Source organism: Spermophilus citellus (genome assembly GCF_964194105.1).
Source record: "Spermophilus citellus genome assembly, chromosome: 4".
Lineage (NCBI taxonomy): Eukaryota > Metazoa > Chordata > Mammalia > Rodentia > Sciuridae > Spermophilus > Spermophilus citellus.
This window is the reverse complement of record NC_138185.1, coordinates 141,450,610-141,464,188: the sequence shown is the minus strand read 5'-3', so window position 1 is coordinate 141,464,188 and position 13,579 is coordinate 141,450,610. Positions and strand designations below refer to the sequence as shown.

Below are 13,579 nucleotides of genomic sequence, written 5' to 3'. Positions count from 1 at the left end.
ATCTCGAGTTATATGTATTCAGCTATACATGGAAATTTCCTCATATATAAAGACACAGTTGTTCCTCCTTGGTCATAAAAAAATTGTAACCTACATGGACAGCACAGTATATTACCCATATGCTGAGATTTCTTTCTTAGATTGAAATATTTGTTTATATCACAACTCCTTTCTTTTCCCCCCCACCCCATATAGTTTCCAAGTTTACATTCTTCAAGAATAACTGCTTGGCTTTCTGACAAACTATATGCAGAATTTGAGTGAATCGTGAAATCGAAAGGGGTATGTATACAAAAGCACATAAAAACACATGACGTGTAGAAAAATAAAGAGAAATGCTCTCTGTGTTCAGTGTGGGTGAGTATTCAGGTATTTCATTCCACAATATGTGTCCTGTTCTCCTGCCAAAAGTATCATGAAAACATCCCAGGGCAAGGATGGAGCATGTTTCTATTCCCAGTGGCCTTAATAATTGGGAGTCAAATATGGTACTCTTCTTGCTCTTAGGTAATTGTGTTAAAGAGCAGAGTTACTAGGAGAAAAGCAGTGAATACTGAGTGGAGTACAATAGAAGGAGATGGAAAATAGATACAAGAGCTCAGTCTCCAGGGGCAGTATTTTCTATTTGCTGGGCTACAGACTCACAGCTGATAATGCAAGTTGTAATTAATATAAAAGCAGGAGACAATATGGGCAGAGCTTGTAGTAGCAGGGCCACAGGAGAGCGCTCTGCTGCTCTCCTTGGTTTCTCATTTACACACAGCTTTCCCTAGAAAACACAATTCTGCTAGTATTTTCTCCCTTGAAAGTTAAAAAAAAAAAATTGATTTAGCACCATCATTGAATTTTGCTAAATCTAGGAAAGAGCACTGAGAAGAGAAGAGTCTCTGGGCATAGGAAGCAAATCACACATGCACCTCTTTTGTTGAGGCTGCAGATATGGTGAAATTGCAGCATTTTAAATCAGGATGGCATTTGTATAAGGGGCCTACCTATAGGATAATAATTAAAGTCCTGGAAAATTGTTCCTATTTCCCTCTTTCAGTTATTCCACATGGCACAGGGTTCTTCCATGGGGGTCACTAGGAAAAAAATGTATAAGCTTTTCTCAATAAACACAAAACTAAGTGAAGAAATGAACTTTATTAGGCCTCAAGGAGACAAGAGAAGTATTAAGTTCTGTCTGAAGCTCATTTTAGACCCCAAATGAAAAGGTCATTCAGTAGATGCGGCATAGGAGAGAAGACAGCAGGTTGGAATTAAGATGCAGGGTGCTACCCGTCTCAGGTCATGTGACCTGCCTCAAGTGACCCACTGCATTTCTGCTAGACTTGTGTCCTTTAGCTCTTTGAAATTTAGAAGTTATACAAACTAACCCCTAAAGTCATCCACTTCTACTTCTTATTTCTATCATTACAAATACTTTTAAAACAACCATTCGATTTTCTAGAATCCACTCAACAAAATACTATCAAGTGAAAATTATATATGACCTTGGAAAACAGTAATGTAATTCAGTCTATGTGCTCATAGGGAGAGAGTAATAATAAACACATAGAAAGATATTTTAATCAGTAAATGAAGCATGCAAAACTAATTTGACTTGATATATTTAAACAACAAAGGAAAGTTATACTTGTATCATCATATAAACACTAAGTTACTTCTTTCCTTTAACTTTATGATGTTTTAACTCCTCATTAAAAGTTTGGAGAAATTATTTTTTAATAAGATGAAAAATCCTATCCTGAAGTATCAAGGTTATAAAGTTTTTTAAAATTATTAATTATATGGTTTGAATAAATGTTGGAATTTCAACTTTGTTATTTTAAAGTTGACATAAGAACTCAGGAGACCTATGTGTGCTTTCAGAAGAACCTGGACTCACTCTATAAAAATGTAAATAGAGCTGGTGTACTTCCTCATCTCTACTTCCACCTCTTTATTAAGCTCTGGGAATTAATAAGTGAGGAACCCTCACAAAAGTGGCCAGTACCTTTTGCAAATGATTTCTCCATTTAATGAAGCAACTGTTAGAGAAGACAGAAATGTCTTGCATTGTTGGTAAAATGCCACATTATAAAATGTCTCTAATAATTTTGATCTGTGGTGGTAAATTCTATAGAACATTTAGTATGAACATAAACAAGAAAATCAGTTCAAATTATATCAGTTTTTTAATTTGATAATAAATGTCCATGTGGTTGTCAAGTGTACCTATTTCTAATATTATTTCATCACAATTACATTGAAAACATACTCCAACTGCACAACCTAGATGATTTAAATAGTACCATGACTCTTGATGAGAAATTAAGAAGAAAGCTATCAACAACCTGAAACTATGCAGCAATGACAATAACAGAAAGCTCTTTTTCCCGGTATTTCTCCTTGAGTTGGTGGACAGAGCTCAGAGGTCAAACTTCATGGGAACCCGTCCCCAGAGCCTTTGGATAACACTCCACAATGTCTAATCTTACAGTACAACACAAGAAACTAAAAGATAAAAATATGCCATTCATAGTATTAATATTATTAAAAAATCTTGGTATTTCCTTTTGATCTTCTAGGGGCCAACCACTTAAAACTAACCCTCTCCCCATTGTCACTCACTTCTAATTTTTCAGGTAATAGAATTTATCTATAGGGACTTGCTTGTATTCTGTCAGGAACAAGATTCTGGTGATTCTCCCCTCTAACCTAACCCATTTAAAAAAACTGTATAGACATAAATAAATTTGACATATGCAGAAATGCAAAAGAAAACACCAGTATGTCTTCATTTAAATTATAGCACAGAAATCAAAGTAAAATTTTTTTATTAGTGATGTTATCAGAGCAGTTTTAAAGCACCTGCCATTAATTATTAATAGAGATAATTATATTTCTTCCCTCTCTACTTATTTCTTTCAAAGAAAATAAAATGTAGCTCTTTATGACCATTAACTATGAATAGGAATGTAATTGTATCACTATATGCACTTCATGAAAACAAAACTTAACTCAAAATATATTTCCAACAAGTCTACTTCATTTGTCTAAACTTGATCTAAATATATGTAATATCTTTAAATGTAAGTATGAATATATATTTCACTAGTCTGCTTTAGACATGTGGTCTGAAATTATGTAAAACAGAATGTGACTATTACCTATTTTTTGGAAATACTACAGACTAGGAAAAGCATGATTACTTCACAATAATTTTCAAGTTGAAGCTTTTTTGGAAAAATAGCTTTCTTGGCATGTTTATTTTAAACATGATTAATCTGAATGTCTGGGAAACTTAACATGAACTGCAGCTGGAAAACAAGAGTTTTGTTTCCTTTGACTATCATATATTTTTTCCCTCAGTATTCCAAGGAATAGTGCAATAGTTGTTTCCTACCTGTAACTATTATCTTTATGTTACAGTGAGCATAAAAAAGTATAACATAACATTAAAAATATAAGCATTCATTAAGAATATGCTAAACACAACAAAACAGTACCACTGCTGCACATTTTATTATCTATTTATTTTCAGACTTATCATTATGCACATCATGTTGTTAATAATAAATGAACAAACCTAATATCCTCATTGAATGTAAGAAATGGAAGGAAGACTATTATGGTTGTCTTCTTTAATGCATCTGTTACATCAGAATATTTATATGACATTATAGAATGTGAAATTGCCATGATTTACCATGTAATAGTATATAAAATTCATTCTTAAAAGTCTTCTGACAATACTTGCTTTGAAGATATTTATATCCATTTACTTTTATTAATTTATATTTTTGAATTCTTTAATAAGAAAATTGAAACCTATAGGGATACTTAGTATCTTGCCCTTGACATTTTTCTCTGCTTTCCTCTACACTGAATTACATACTTAATCTTTTTCTCTCTTTTACTCTCTCTCCTTGCCCACTTCTTCCTTAAACACACACACACACACACACACACACATACACATTGTAGTTTGATACCACTTAATAAGGATAGAGGTGTATGTGTTTTGGGGGTGTCAAGCAGCTGTCACAAACTGTCACCTCCACAAGAAAAACCTTGGCACACAACAAATTAAACTACGCTTCTTTTTTAGCTGTCATTATTCATAGCCAATAAGTTGAAATGCTCTCAGCATTTCATGTGCAAATAAAACCACGAGGAAGCTCAGTAGATCAGAAATAGTGGGCAACAGATAAAACAGAGAAAACAACCCGCTGTCTGGGTCCTTCTGAAGTGGCTCATCATCACCCCTGCACCAGTGTTCACCAAATGAGATCCAGCCTGGGGCAATGTATTAAATATGCATATCAAAGCAAATGAAAAAAATAAACCTGAAGATTCAAATTGGACACATTTACATGCTGAAAATGTCCCACTTCTATATATCACTTTTCAGGTTAGTGGTTCTGTGCACTTTTTTTGTGGCTGGGGGGTTGAGGGAGGGTGAGTTTGCAGGAGCAGCTGAAAAGCATGAGGATTTGCTTTGTAGGACTATTGGGTAAAGTCTGGAAATTAATACAATCAATATACCTATGGTTTCAAAATATACCTAAAGTTTCAAAAATGGTGAAAAACCTCCAGGGTCTTCCCTCTTGTCTTGCATTAACACAAGTCTGTGGCAAACCTCTCCATTTCCCACTCAGTGTGCTGGTGGAACAAATTATTGCTTCATTTCAAAACAAATAGCAGGGGGCTAAAGTAAAAAATGTTATAGTTCAGATCTCTAGGAAATAAAAGGCTTTAAATTATGACGCCCAATGAGGTGGCAAGCCCTCATGGGTTCAAAATAAATCAGTTGTCATATTTACTTGATTGGGGGCCTCAGAGAGGAGCAACAAATGATTCTATTGACTCTTTTACCCAAAGATGATGATTGTTAAATTATTAAAGCATTCTTCTCTTATGTACAACTTCTTTTTTCATGAGTATATATTTAAATATTACAATAGTTCCACAAATTAGCCTTGTCTATCAACCAATACTCCAAACAGCCGAGTTTATCTTATCTCTTCTATGTAAACATCAGCATGCTCCAGCTCCAAAAATCCACTGGAAAAGCAGTTGCCAAGAAACTGCTCTAGAAAACCAAGTGCTCAGAACCCCTAAAAATATCACCAGAAAAGCTACAAACTGCAGAGAACTGTCAATCTTTCATTCTACAAACCATGTAAATAGATACCTCCTATTCCCCCCCCCCACAACATAGATACATACAAATTTAGAAACATAAAGCAATGAAAACAAATAAGAAAAAAATATTTTTAAGATAATGTCATGCCTCATAGTCCACAACCACACATATTGTCCATCCACAGATAAGCAAATAAACTTTCCATAGCTGCTGCTGCTGCACCCTTTCGATTTCACTTGACACATTCAATGTACAAAAGAGTCCCTCTGCCATCATGTTGGAAACAGGTAAGGGTGAAGATAGGTACAGGAGCTTTCAACACCATAGTATTCATTCTGTCTAAGAACTGAACATCCCAGACTGAAGCTTATTTCTCTCTCTCCCTCTCTCTCTCTTTCACTTTTGTTCTTAGGCTATGTCCCCATATAGTACAAAGGTTAATATTTACAACTGTATATTTTCAAAACTTTTGGAAGGGGAGAGGAGAACCTCATGGAAGGCTTATTCTCAAAGCATCTCATTTATTCCTCTTAACATTTGGGAATTGTTGTTGGGGGCGTTGGGGTTGTCACAAATTGCCTTCAAGACAATGCCTGTTCAACTCACAGAGTGTTAAATTAATATTTTAGCCGCAAAGTTATCAGATTACAGCCTGTATCATTTAGATTTGTGAGTTCAGCTAAATGTATAGATACCCTGTCCCCCCCCCAACCCCCAGGGCTTGAGTTCCTATAAATAAACTGCTGTTCACACCCACTCTTTAACCTCGCCACTCTTGCTTTTCCCACCAGCTGCAATCTTTCTTCTCTTTGCTTCTTTTTCAGATTTTCAGTATCACTACATATGCTTTTTTTTTTTTTAAAAGCATCAGACTCAGTAGATCAGTTCCAAAATAGGATTAAAACCAGAGAGAATAGAAAGAAATCTCCTTTCCTGGCTTGACATACATAGTCATTCCTTACTATACTCTCCATCCTCATTCACCAACTGTTAAAGTGTTAAAATTCAACCACTAACCCATGGTTACTCAATCATAATTCCCTTTAGCTTTCTGTAATACATTGTTAATAATTGGTTCATCAAGGTTACTGTCTTTTATTATGAAGATGCTTCAGGCACTTGGCAATAAGTCCATATTCTGATAATAACTTTCTATAGAGCAAAAGCCCTAAGAATTGTAATGTGTTCATTCACTCTTTCTCTTATTTCTAATGCAGTGCAAGATTGCCAATAATTCTCAGAATGGTCATCTCTAGGAGAGACTGAGAAAATCAACCCTCAGTCCCTAATTCTTTCATGCAGACACCCCCCTCCCCATCCTGTCCAGCTAACTGTCTTGCCTCTATCTCTGCTGCACTGATTACACAGAGTTGAGAAACCAGAAAAGACAGCGGTCACCATATCAAAAAGAGAATTTGCTAACACCCAAGTTTCCCATTCAGGGAAACTTTATACATTAAGAGAACAAATCACTCTATCAATTCTCTGTTCTTTTTTTTTTTTTAACCCTTCTGGCTTTCCAAAGATAAAAGATATGGCAGTGGTAGTGAGAAAGGGAGAATAAGACCTAAAAGAGACCAAATCATTTTTAAAAAGAAATCTCAGGGGAGTTAGATGTTAAAACAAATTTTTGTTGTTTGTTTGTTTTTTAAAATGTTGTGCCCAGTGGCCTTAAAAGAAAGACAAAGGCTTGCAAACTTACATGATCAGCAAGATTTGTGGAGGAGCCTGAAAGTTCTTCGTGGTCTGACTTGGAGCTGCCGTCTCGTTCATCAATGACGAGGTCTATGGGCATTTTCCCCTTCAAACAGCTAATGTACCGGTGGCAGAAGTTATCACACAGTTCATGGACCTACAAGGAGAGTCATGCTGGAGGGTTCAGCTCATATTGTTGTTTGTTTCATTTTTAAAGAAAAATATCAGGTTGCACAGTTACATTTGGAAAGAGCAACAATGCGATGTCTTCCAAACTAACTCAATTAAGGGGTGTAATAGTTGACAGCGAGGAAACAATAGAGCAATTGTTGCACCAGATATTATTCTCTAGAGACTTCCCTGAGCAACAAGTTACAATAAAGAGAGGGAAAGGAAGAAATAGGACTAGAAATAACTGGGTTCAGACTAGGAGACCAGAGAGGAAAATCTGATTTGATAATAACTTAAAAACATTAAAACACCGGAACCAGAGACAGCAGTAACATTTGCTATTCAATGAGCTAAGAGTTTTGTATGTTTCCAGGAGAAAGTGAATGAGTTGCAGAGCAATCTAAAGACACCCTAGAGAGGATGATTCCCTCTGTTTGCACCTAATGCAAACTCTGGGCCCATGGTGAGTTGAGTTAATAGAGATACAAGCAGACTGAATGTCCAGTAACAAATGATCAGCTTCATTTCAGAATAATCCTGAATGCCTGGGGGAAAGGGGGTGTGTGCTACTTTAAAAAGCAAGGCTGTCCTAATTCACTCATCCTCTGAGCCCCTGGGTTGAGGAGCAGTTTGAAGGAAGGACATAGCAACATGCTCAAAATCTCCAGGTGTGCAATACCTCATACTGCAGGTTTGCTGAAAACATCCCAGTCAACTAGGAGAGGGAATTGGCTAAATCAAAACGGGAAAGGTTATTTCCTGCTTACCTTTTCTAACTCCAAAAGATGAAACCTTAGTACTTGTATTGCTTGTATCATCTGAAAAGAAAGTTTAAGGGTATGGAGTTAGAGCTTTGTGACACTGTGGTCCTGGAGGTGGGGGTGGGGATTGGACTGGGGCAAAGAAACCGGCAGGTGGTCAGAAAAATCCCACACATCAAGAAATAGAAGAAGCAAGTGATTACTGATCATCTCTGCCTCATTGGCCACGGGGTACGAGTTTGCCTCAATCTGAGCCTCAATATTAATATCTTTCCCCTAATGTTCACCGTGCTATTTGTAAGGTCTGTTTTTTTTTTTTTTCCTCTCGGGCCAGGCCTTCGTTCTCCTCCGGAGTCCTTTTTAACCGTCCCCTCCCTCGACCTCAGGCCAAAGTAAAAAAGAAAAAAAAAAGGTCGCTTTTCTGGACAGAAAAAGCTTTTAGAACCGCATACCCAGTGAAATCCGTCCTAACTAAAGAAGGAAATACTCAAGATGAATGGTGATGCAGGGCCTTTGAAAGCGGATTTAAGTACTTTTAATATTGAAATCGTGCAAATTAGCAAAAGAATCGTACCTAAAAGTGGCCTGCGCTGGCCTGGCCCTCACCCCCAGCCCCCACCCCCAGCCCGCCCTCCACCGCGCCAGCAGTTACTTCCTTCGGGTTAGCCGCCCGGGGCTCGGCCGCCTGCCCCAGCAAACAGAGGAAATAACTCACTTCTCTCAGCTTATTCCCGAGGCCGAGACCTGGGAAGCATCCCCTGCTCTCGTTCTCGGCGCGGCGTCCCGGGTTTCTGCCTCGGTGGGCTTTGCTCCCCCCTTGACGTCCGTCCCGCCCCTTGCTCGCCATTTCCCTCGCGGGGGCTCTAAGCTATTCCCTTCCTCCCTGTAGCCCCAGAGCTCCAAAAGAGGTCTCTGCTTGAACTCCCTGGAACTACAGCAGAAATTGGGTGTTTCTGGTCATGGGAGGGGGGCGAGGCTGGGGAAAAGAAAGAAACAGAGAGCCTTACCAAATTGTCCAGCTCTGGATTTGAGGAAAAAAGTGGCTTTTCGGCGCGAACCTATAAGAAGCAGGGAAATTCAGCATGAATTACCATCCCATTTTAAAGAAAAACCCTGTCACAGACTAAACTGAAGTGTGAGAGTGGGGATGGTGGAGGGCAGTGGCGGAGAAGAGGAGAGGCACTTGGGTAAAACACAAGAAGCAAAGTGGTGCCTTAAATTAGTGGGAACGGCTGAAAAAGAATCAGGCCCTTCTGGTCCTGGCTCCATTAAGGGAGACCTGGTACCACTGTGCGCTAGCAGGGACCTCGGGGCCGCAGTTCCCTCTTGTCCAGCGGTCCAAGAGGCTTTAGCTCTCCACTCCCTCACCTCCGCGCCCCGCGCGTACCACTCAGAGAGGCGCCCAGCTTCCTTGGCTCCCGGGCACTCCCAGGTCCCTAACAGCCCCTCTCCCCAATTCTTGTTCAAGTAGCTGCAGGCAGGGGAAAAAGCCAAGCCCCAGATTAGGAACAGGTCAACTTTAATTCGAGGGTCGAGCCCCTGTATTCCTGGCTGGGGGGGAAAACAAACACCCATATTTATCTCCGCTTCCAATTCGCCTCCAGGCTCAGAGATGGGGAGGAGGCGTAGTGTGCCGACTGGGCCAGAGGAACAGATCGGGTGTCCCTGCCTTTTCCTCCTCTTTCAAGTAAATGTCTAAAGAAAGGGGAGGGAGAGTTAAGAGCTGCAGGAGGGTGAGCGGGTCAAGAAGGTTGGACCTGCTTGGCGAAGACTGCGATGTCCTCGTTGAAGGAGTCGGAGGAGCAGACGTCTCCGCCGGCCACTCCGGGTTCCCGGGGAGTGCAGGTCGCCAGCTCGCACTTCTCAAAGACCAGAGCTAACAGAGGAAACAACGGGTGCCTAACGGGCAGCGCCACGCAGAGACATACACACGGAGACGGGGTGCAGAGGGGAAGGAGCAAGAACTGTAATCAACAAGTTTGGAGGGTTTGGATTCCTTCTTTAATACAACAGGCACGCATCACACTTTACAACCCTTCCTCAGTCAGCCGAGCCTGGGCCAGAAACAGAAAGGAAAAACAGCCTCCCTGGCCCCTACCCTCAGCTCAGAAGTCTCTCACATCTGGTCCGAGAAGTCTCCGGCCACTTTAGCCCGCCAAATAAAAACAGCCTCAGTTGGAACGTACTGAAACATCCAAGAAACTCGGGTAATCTGGAGCCCTGAGTTCATCCATACCCATTCCCCACTACAGAGGCCACCGAACCAACTCTTGCTAACCAACCTTTACCTCCCAAGAAAGAATCACTCTTTAAAATTATATATATATATATATATATATATATATATATACACACACACACACACACACACACACACACACCTTTAACGGGCATTCCAAACAAGGCCGACGGCTTCACCTACATACACACTGGAGTGACATTTCCTAAATTCGAGAATGTTCTTCCAATCTTTCTAACCCCTTGCATTATAAACTAGTTTGTTCTACTTCTAGTAAAACCTGAGTGTGGGGGCCAAAATAATAGGAACGTTAAAAGTCGAACAGCTTCCTTCCAAAAACCACATTTCCCCCAGCATTGCAGCAGACAAAAATAAAAGAATCGCGTTTTAAAACTTGGAAGTGTGCTTGCGCGTATGCCCTTTGTGTTCCTTGGGCGCTTTAGCTACACTTCGGGATGCTTGCGGCCTCTGGCTTTAGGCTCAGTTGCTGTTTACGCACTGTCCCCTCCCCTCGGCATCCCGCCGCCTTCCCCACCTACCCTTGGCCGGAAGAGCCCGTGTTGTACACATTTGGACCTTGCATTCCCACCCCTCCTGGAGTTCTCAGAATATAAAATAATTTTCAACCATCTCCCTTACTTCCCCCAAGAGCCTCTCTATGCAAGCAGCAGTCCCTTCCACCCCGCTGCACTTTAAGGTCTGCCCCTTTATTTACAAAGAATTAAGAAGTGGGTGATTAGAACTTCCTGGCCGACAGAAGCAGCCCTGATCTGAGCTCAAGCTGCATTTAGTGACTCCCGGACCCACAAGTATGACACAGAAGAGGAGGGAAAAACACATCAAGTTGCTCCTCAGCTACAGGAAACTTTCCCCTTGTCAAGGCCTCTGCTAGGGGGCTTGAAAAAACTAGTCCTGCGTCCTTTGCCCAGGAATCTTGTCCTTGGGGAGAAGGCCCTAGCAAGGTTCTGAGAACTCAGTCACTCCGGGCTGTGGGGTTTGGAGTGACCGGGCGGTGGGAGTGGAGGAAGCTATATCTTCCGGGTCTCTGACTCAAAGGGCAGAAGGGCAGGCTCCCTCCACTGTCCTTTCCTAAGTCAGGCAGCACCCCCATGCAGAAATAACTCTCCACTTAGCCGTCCATCCCCCGCCCCCCCCACAAAGACAAACACACACTCTCACTCACACTCACACACAGTAAGCTGGGTCCGGGGGTCGGTTTACCCATAGATCGCGTCCTTGTCTCGCTTCAAGGCGTCGTTGACAGCAGAGCCCATGCTGGCCGGCATGACATTGGGGTGCGGGGCGTGCGCGCCGTAGTGCTGCGTGGCGTGGAGCGGCGGCCCGTGGTTCAGGTGATGAACCGGGGGAATCGGCCGCGGCGCGTGAGGGTCTCCGTACATGGAAGCGGGAACCCCTACTCCGTCCATCCCGCCGTAATGGGGCAGCTCATCGTACTGTCAGAACCCGGCAAGGAGGAGGGGGTGCAGGGGATGGAGAAAGAACAGAGGGAGGAAAGAGAAAAAGAAGCAGGGAGAAGGAATCGTACAGAAAAGTGGGGATGGGACAGAGATGAGAGAGACAGGGAGAGGGGAGAGAGGAGGGGGGAGAAAAGGGGGGAGGGCGAGAGAGAGAGAGAGAGAGAGAGAGAGAGAGAGAGAGAGAGGATAAAAATAAAAACAAAGTCAGAAAGGAGAAAAGTACCGAGCTCAAGTTGAACATACAGAAACCAAACCAGTCGAAACAACGGAGTTGAAAGTTGTGGGGGGAAATGTTTTAAAATCTCAAATGAAAAAGTATGAGCCAAGAGCAGCATTTAGAGAAGGGAGAGGAGGCGGCGAGGCCGGGGATTGAAGGGGCGCAGGGAGGCCCCGCTCCCGCCGGAGGCAGCAGAACCGTAGTGAGCCAACCGAGGGAGAAGTGGAGTTAGTGTGAGGAGGAAGCCCCGGATCCCACCCCTAACCCCCCTTCGCCTCCTCCAGAGGATCCAATAAATCAAAAGGCGAAATGAAACAAAATAAAGAGAAGAAAAACGCTAATAATCAGGACGAGAACGCCAAGGACGAGGGAAGACTAGGGCCAGTGCCTCCCCGGGGGCAGGGAGCGGAGGGTGGGGAGGAATAACGTGAAAGTTACCAGAAACATTATTTAGCCGCGGATTCCCTGCGTCCTTGTCAATTTCAGAGACAAAACAAGCAGCCCAGGCTAGTCTAGGCGGCGGCGGCGCAGCGGCTGCGGCAGCGCGGCCCCAGCGGCGGCCCCGGCGGCGGCGGCTCCTACGCAGCCCGCGCCCGCCCCGAGCCGCGGGAGCAGCGGCAGCAGCGGCGCAGCAGCGGCAGCAGGAGAACCAGGGGAATCGCGCTGCTGGGGTAAAAGCTGGAGCGAGGCGAAAGCGTGTAACAATTGCACACGCACGCACACACACACACACACACACACACCACTCACACGCACTCGCCGCCCGCCCGCTCGCACAGCGCTGGAACACGCGCGCCTAGACACGCACACACGCACGCACACACACTCGCACACACGCAGAGGCACGGGGGGGAAAGAAGCCGATGAATAATTTTGCTGCTATTTTTTAAAATACTGGCCGCCATCATCAAGCAGCGAGCAGCAGCAGCAGCAGCTTGAAAGGAGAGGAGGCATCGAGGCAGGCCCCTCTTAGGAGAGGATTTATATCTAGGTAAGTGTTGGAGATTTAAACCTACCCTTTGCGCCATCAGTCTGCGCTCCAATAAACTCCTGGATGTGTCGTATATTTAATATCCCAGTCCGGATAAGAAAGTGATCTAGGCTGAAGATTCCTTTTTTTTTTTTTTTTTCCAAACCAAGGAGACTTCTCCCAATTCTCCAATATGTTATTTTTAGGGGAGGGGGGAGCCCAGGCAAGACAACGAAGAGTTTTTTTTTTCTGTAATATTTCTTCTTTTTCTCTTTTTTCCTCTTCTTCCTCCTCCTCCTGATCTTCCTCCTCCTCCTCCACCTCCTCCTCCTCCCCCCACCCCTCCTCCTCCTCCTCTTCGGTCCTCCTTTCCCCCTCTTTCTCTTCTCTTCCTCTCAGTTGGAAAAAAAAAAGAAAAAAGAAAGAAAAGAAAAAGAAGAAAAAGAAGAAAAAAAATTGTCAAGCCCCCGAACTGAAGGTTACGAGCCGCCCGTCAGCAGCCCACATGTAACCGAACTGTCGTGTTTCATGGCTTTTTGCCACTCCAGCTGTCAATCAAAGCCCGGAATGTCAAGGTAGTGAATGAATGATGGTTGATGATGATGAAGAGGAGGAATCTTTCAGACCCGTTTTTTTTTTCTTCCAGTAAAACTCCGCGAGGGGTTTCTGCTTCTTGATTTTTTTCCTCCCCCCTCCCCCCTCTTTTAGCTTTGCCCCCGCTGTATCTCTAATATGATCCTCTCTCTTTAAAGTATTGTTCAAAGAAGGCAAGGAGAAAAATCAAGGAAAAAAAAAGAATAGTTTGCAAAAATTGGACTTCCTCCCCCCCTTTTCTGGTAGGTATTTTGTCTCTCCCTCTCTCTCTTTCTCGCTCGCTCGCTCTCACTCGCGCTCGCTCTCTCGCGCTCGCTCTCTCG

At 42.9% G+C, this 13,579-nt stretch overlaps 1 protein-coding gene across 3 annotated transcripts in view; it reads right to left on the bottom strand.

The window, feature by feature from the left end:
* MEIS2 (Meis homeobox 2) overlaps nt 1–12,881 on the bottom strand; it is a 204,934-nt gene extending 192,053 nt beyond the window's left edge. For 2 of the 3 annotated variants that reach the window (XM_081290224.1, XM_081290222.1), the window contains exons 1-6: nt 12,709–12,881; nt 11,219–11,451; nt 9,516–9,657; nt 8,766–8,816; nt 7,765–7,815; nt 6,834–6,983 (exon numbers count right to left, since the gene is read on the bottom strand). In XM_081290224.1, the coding sequence (XP_081146350.1) occupies nt 6,834–6,983; nt 7,765–7,815; nt 8,766–8,816; nt 9,516–9,657; nt 11,219–11,451; nt 12,709–12,720 (639 nt within the window). In that variant the 5' untranslated portion in view covers nt 12,721–12,881. Of the gene's footprint in view, nt 1–6,833; nt 6,984–7,764; nt 7,816–8,765; nt 8,817–9,515; nt 9,658–11,218; nt 11,452–12,130; nt 12,677–12,708 lie in introns of those variants that run through there. The other variant, XM_081290223.1, reaches the window with a different exon arrangement.
* Nucleotides 12,882–13,579: the final 698 nt, after the last annotated feature.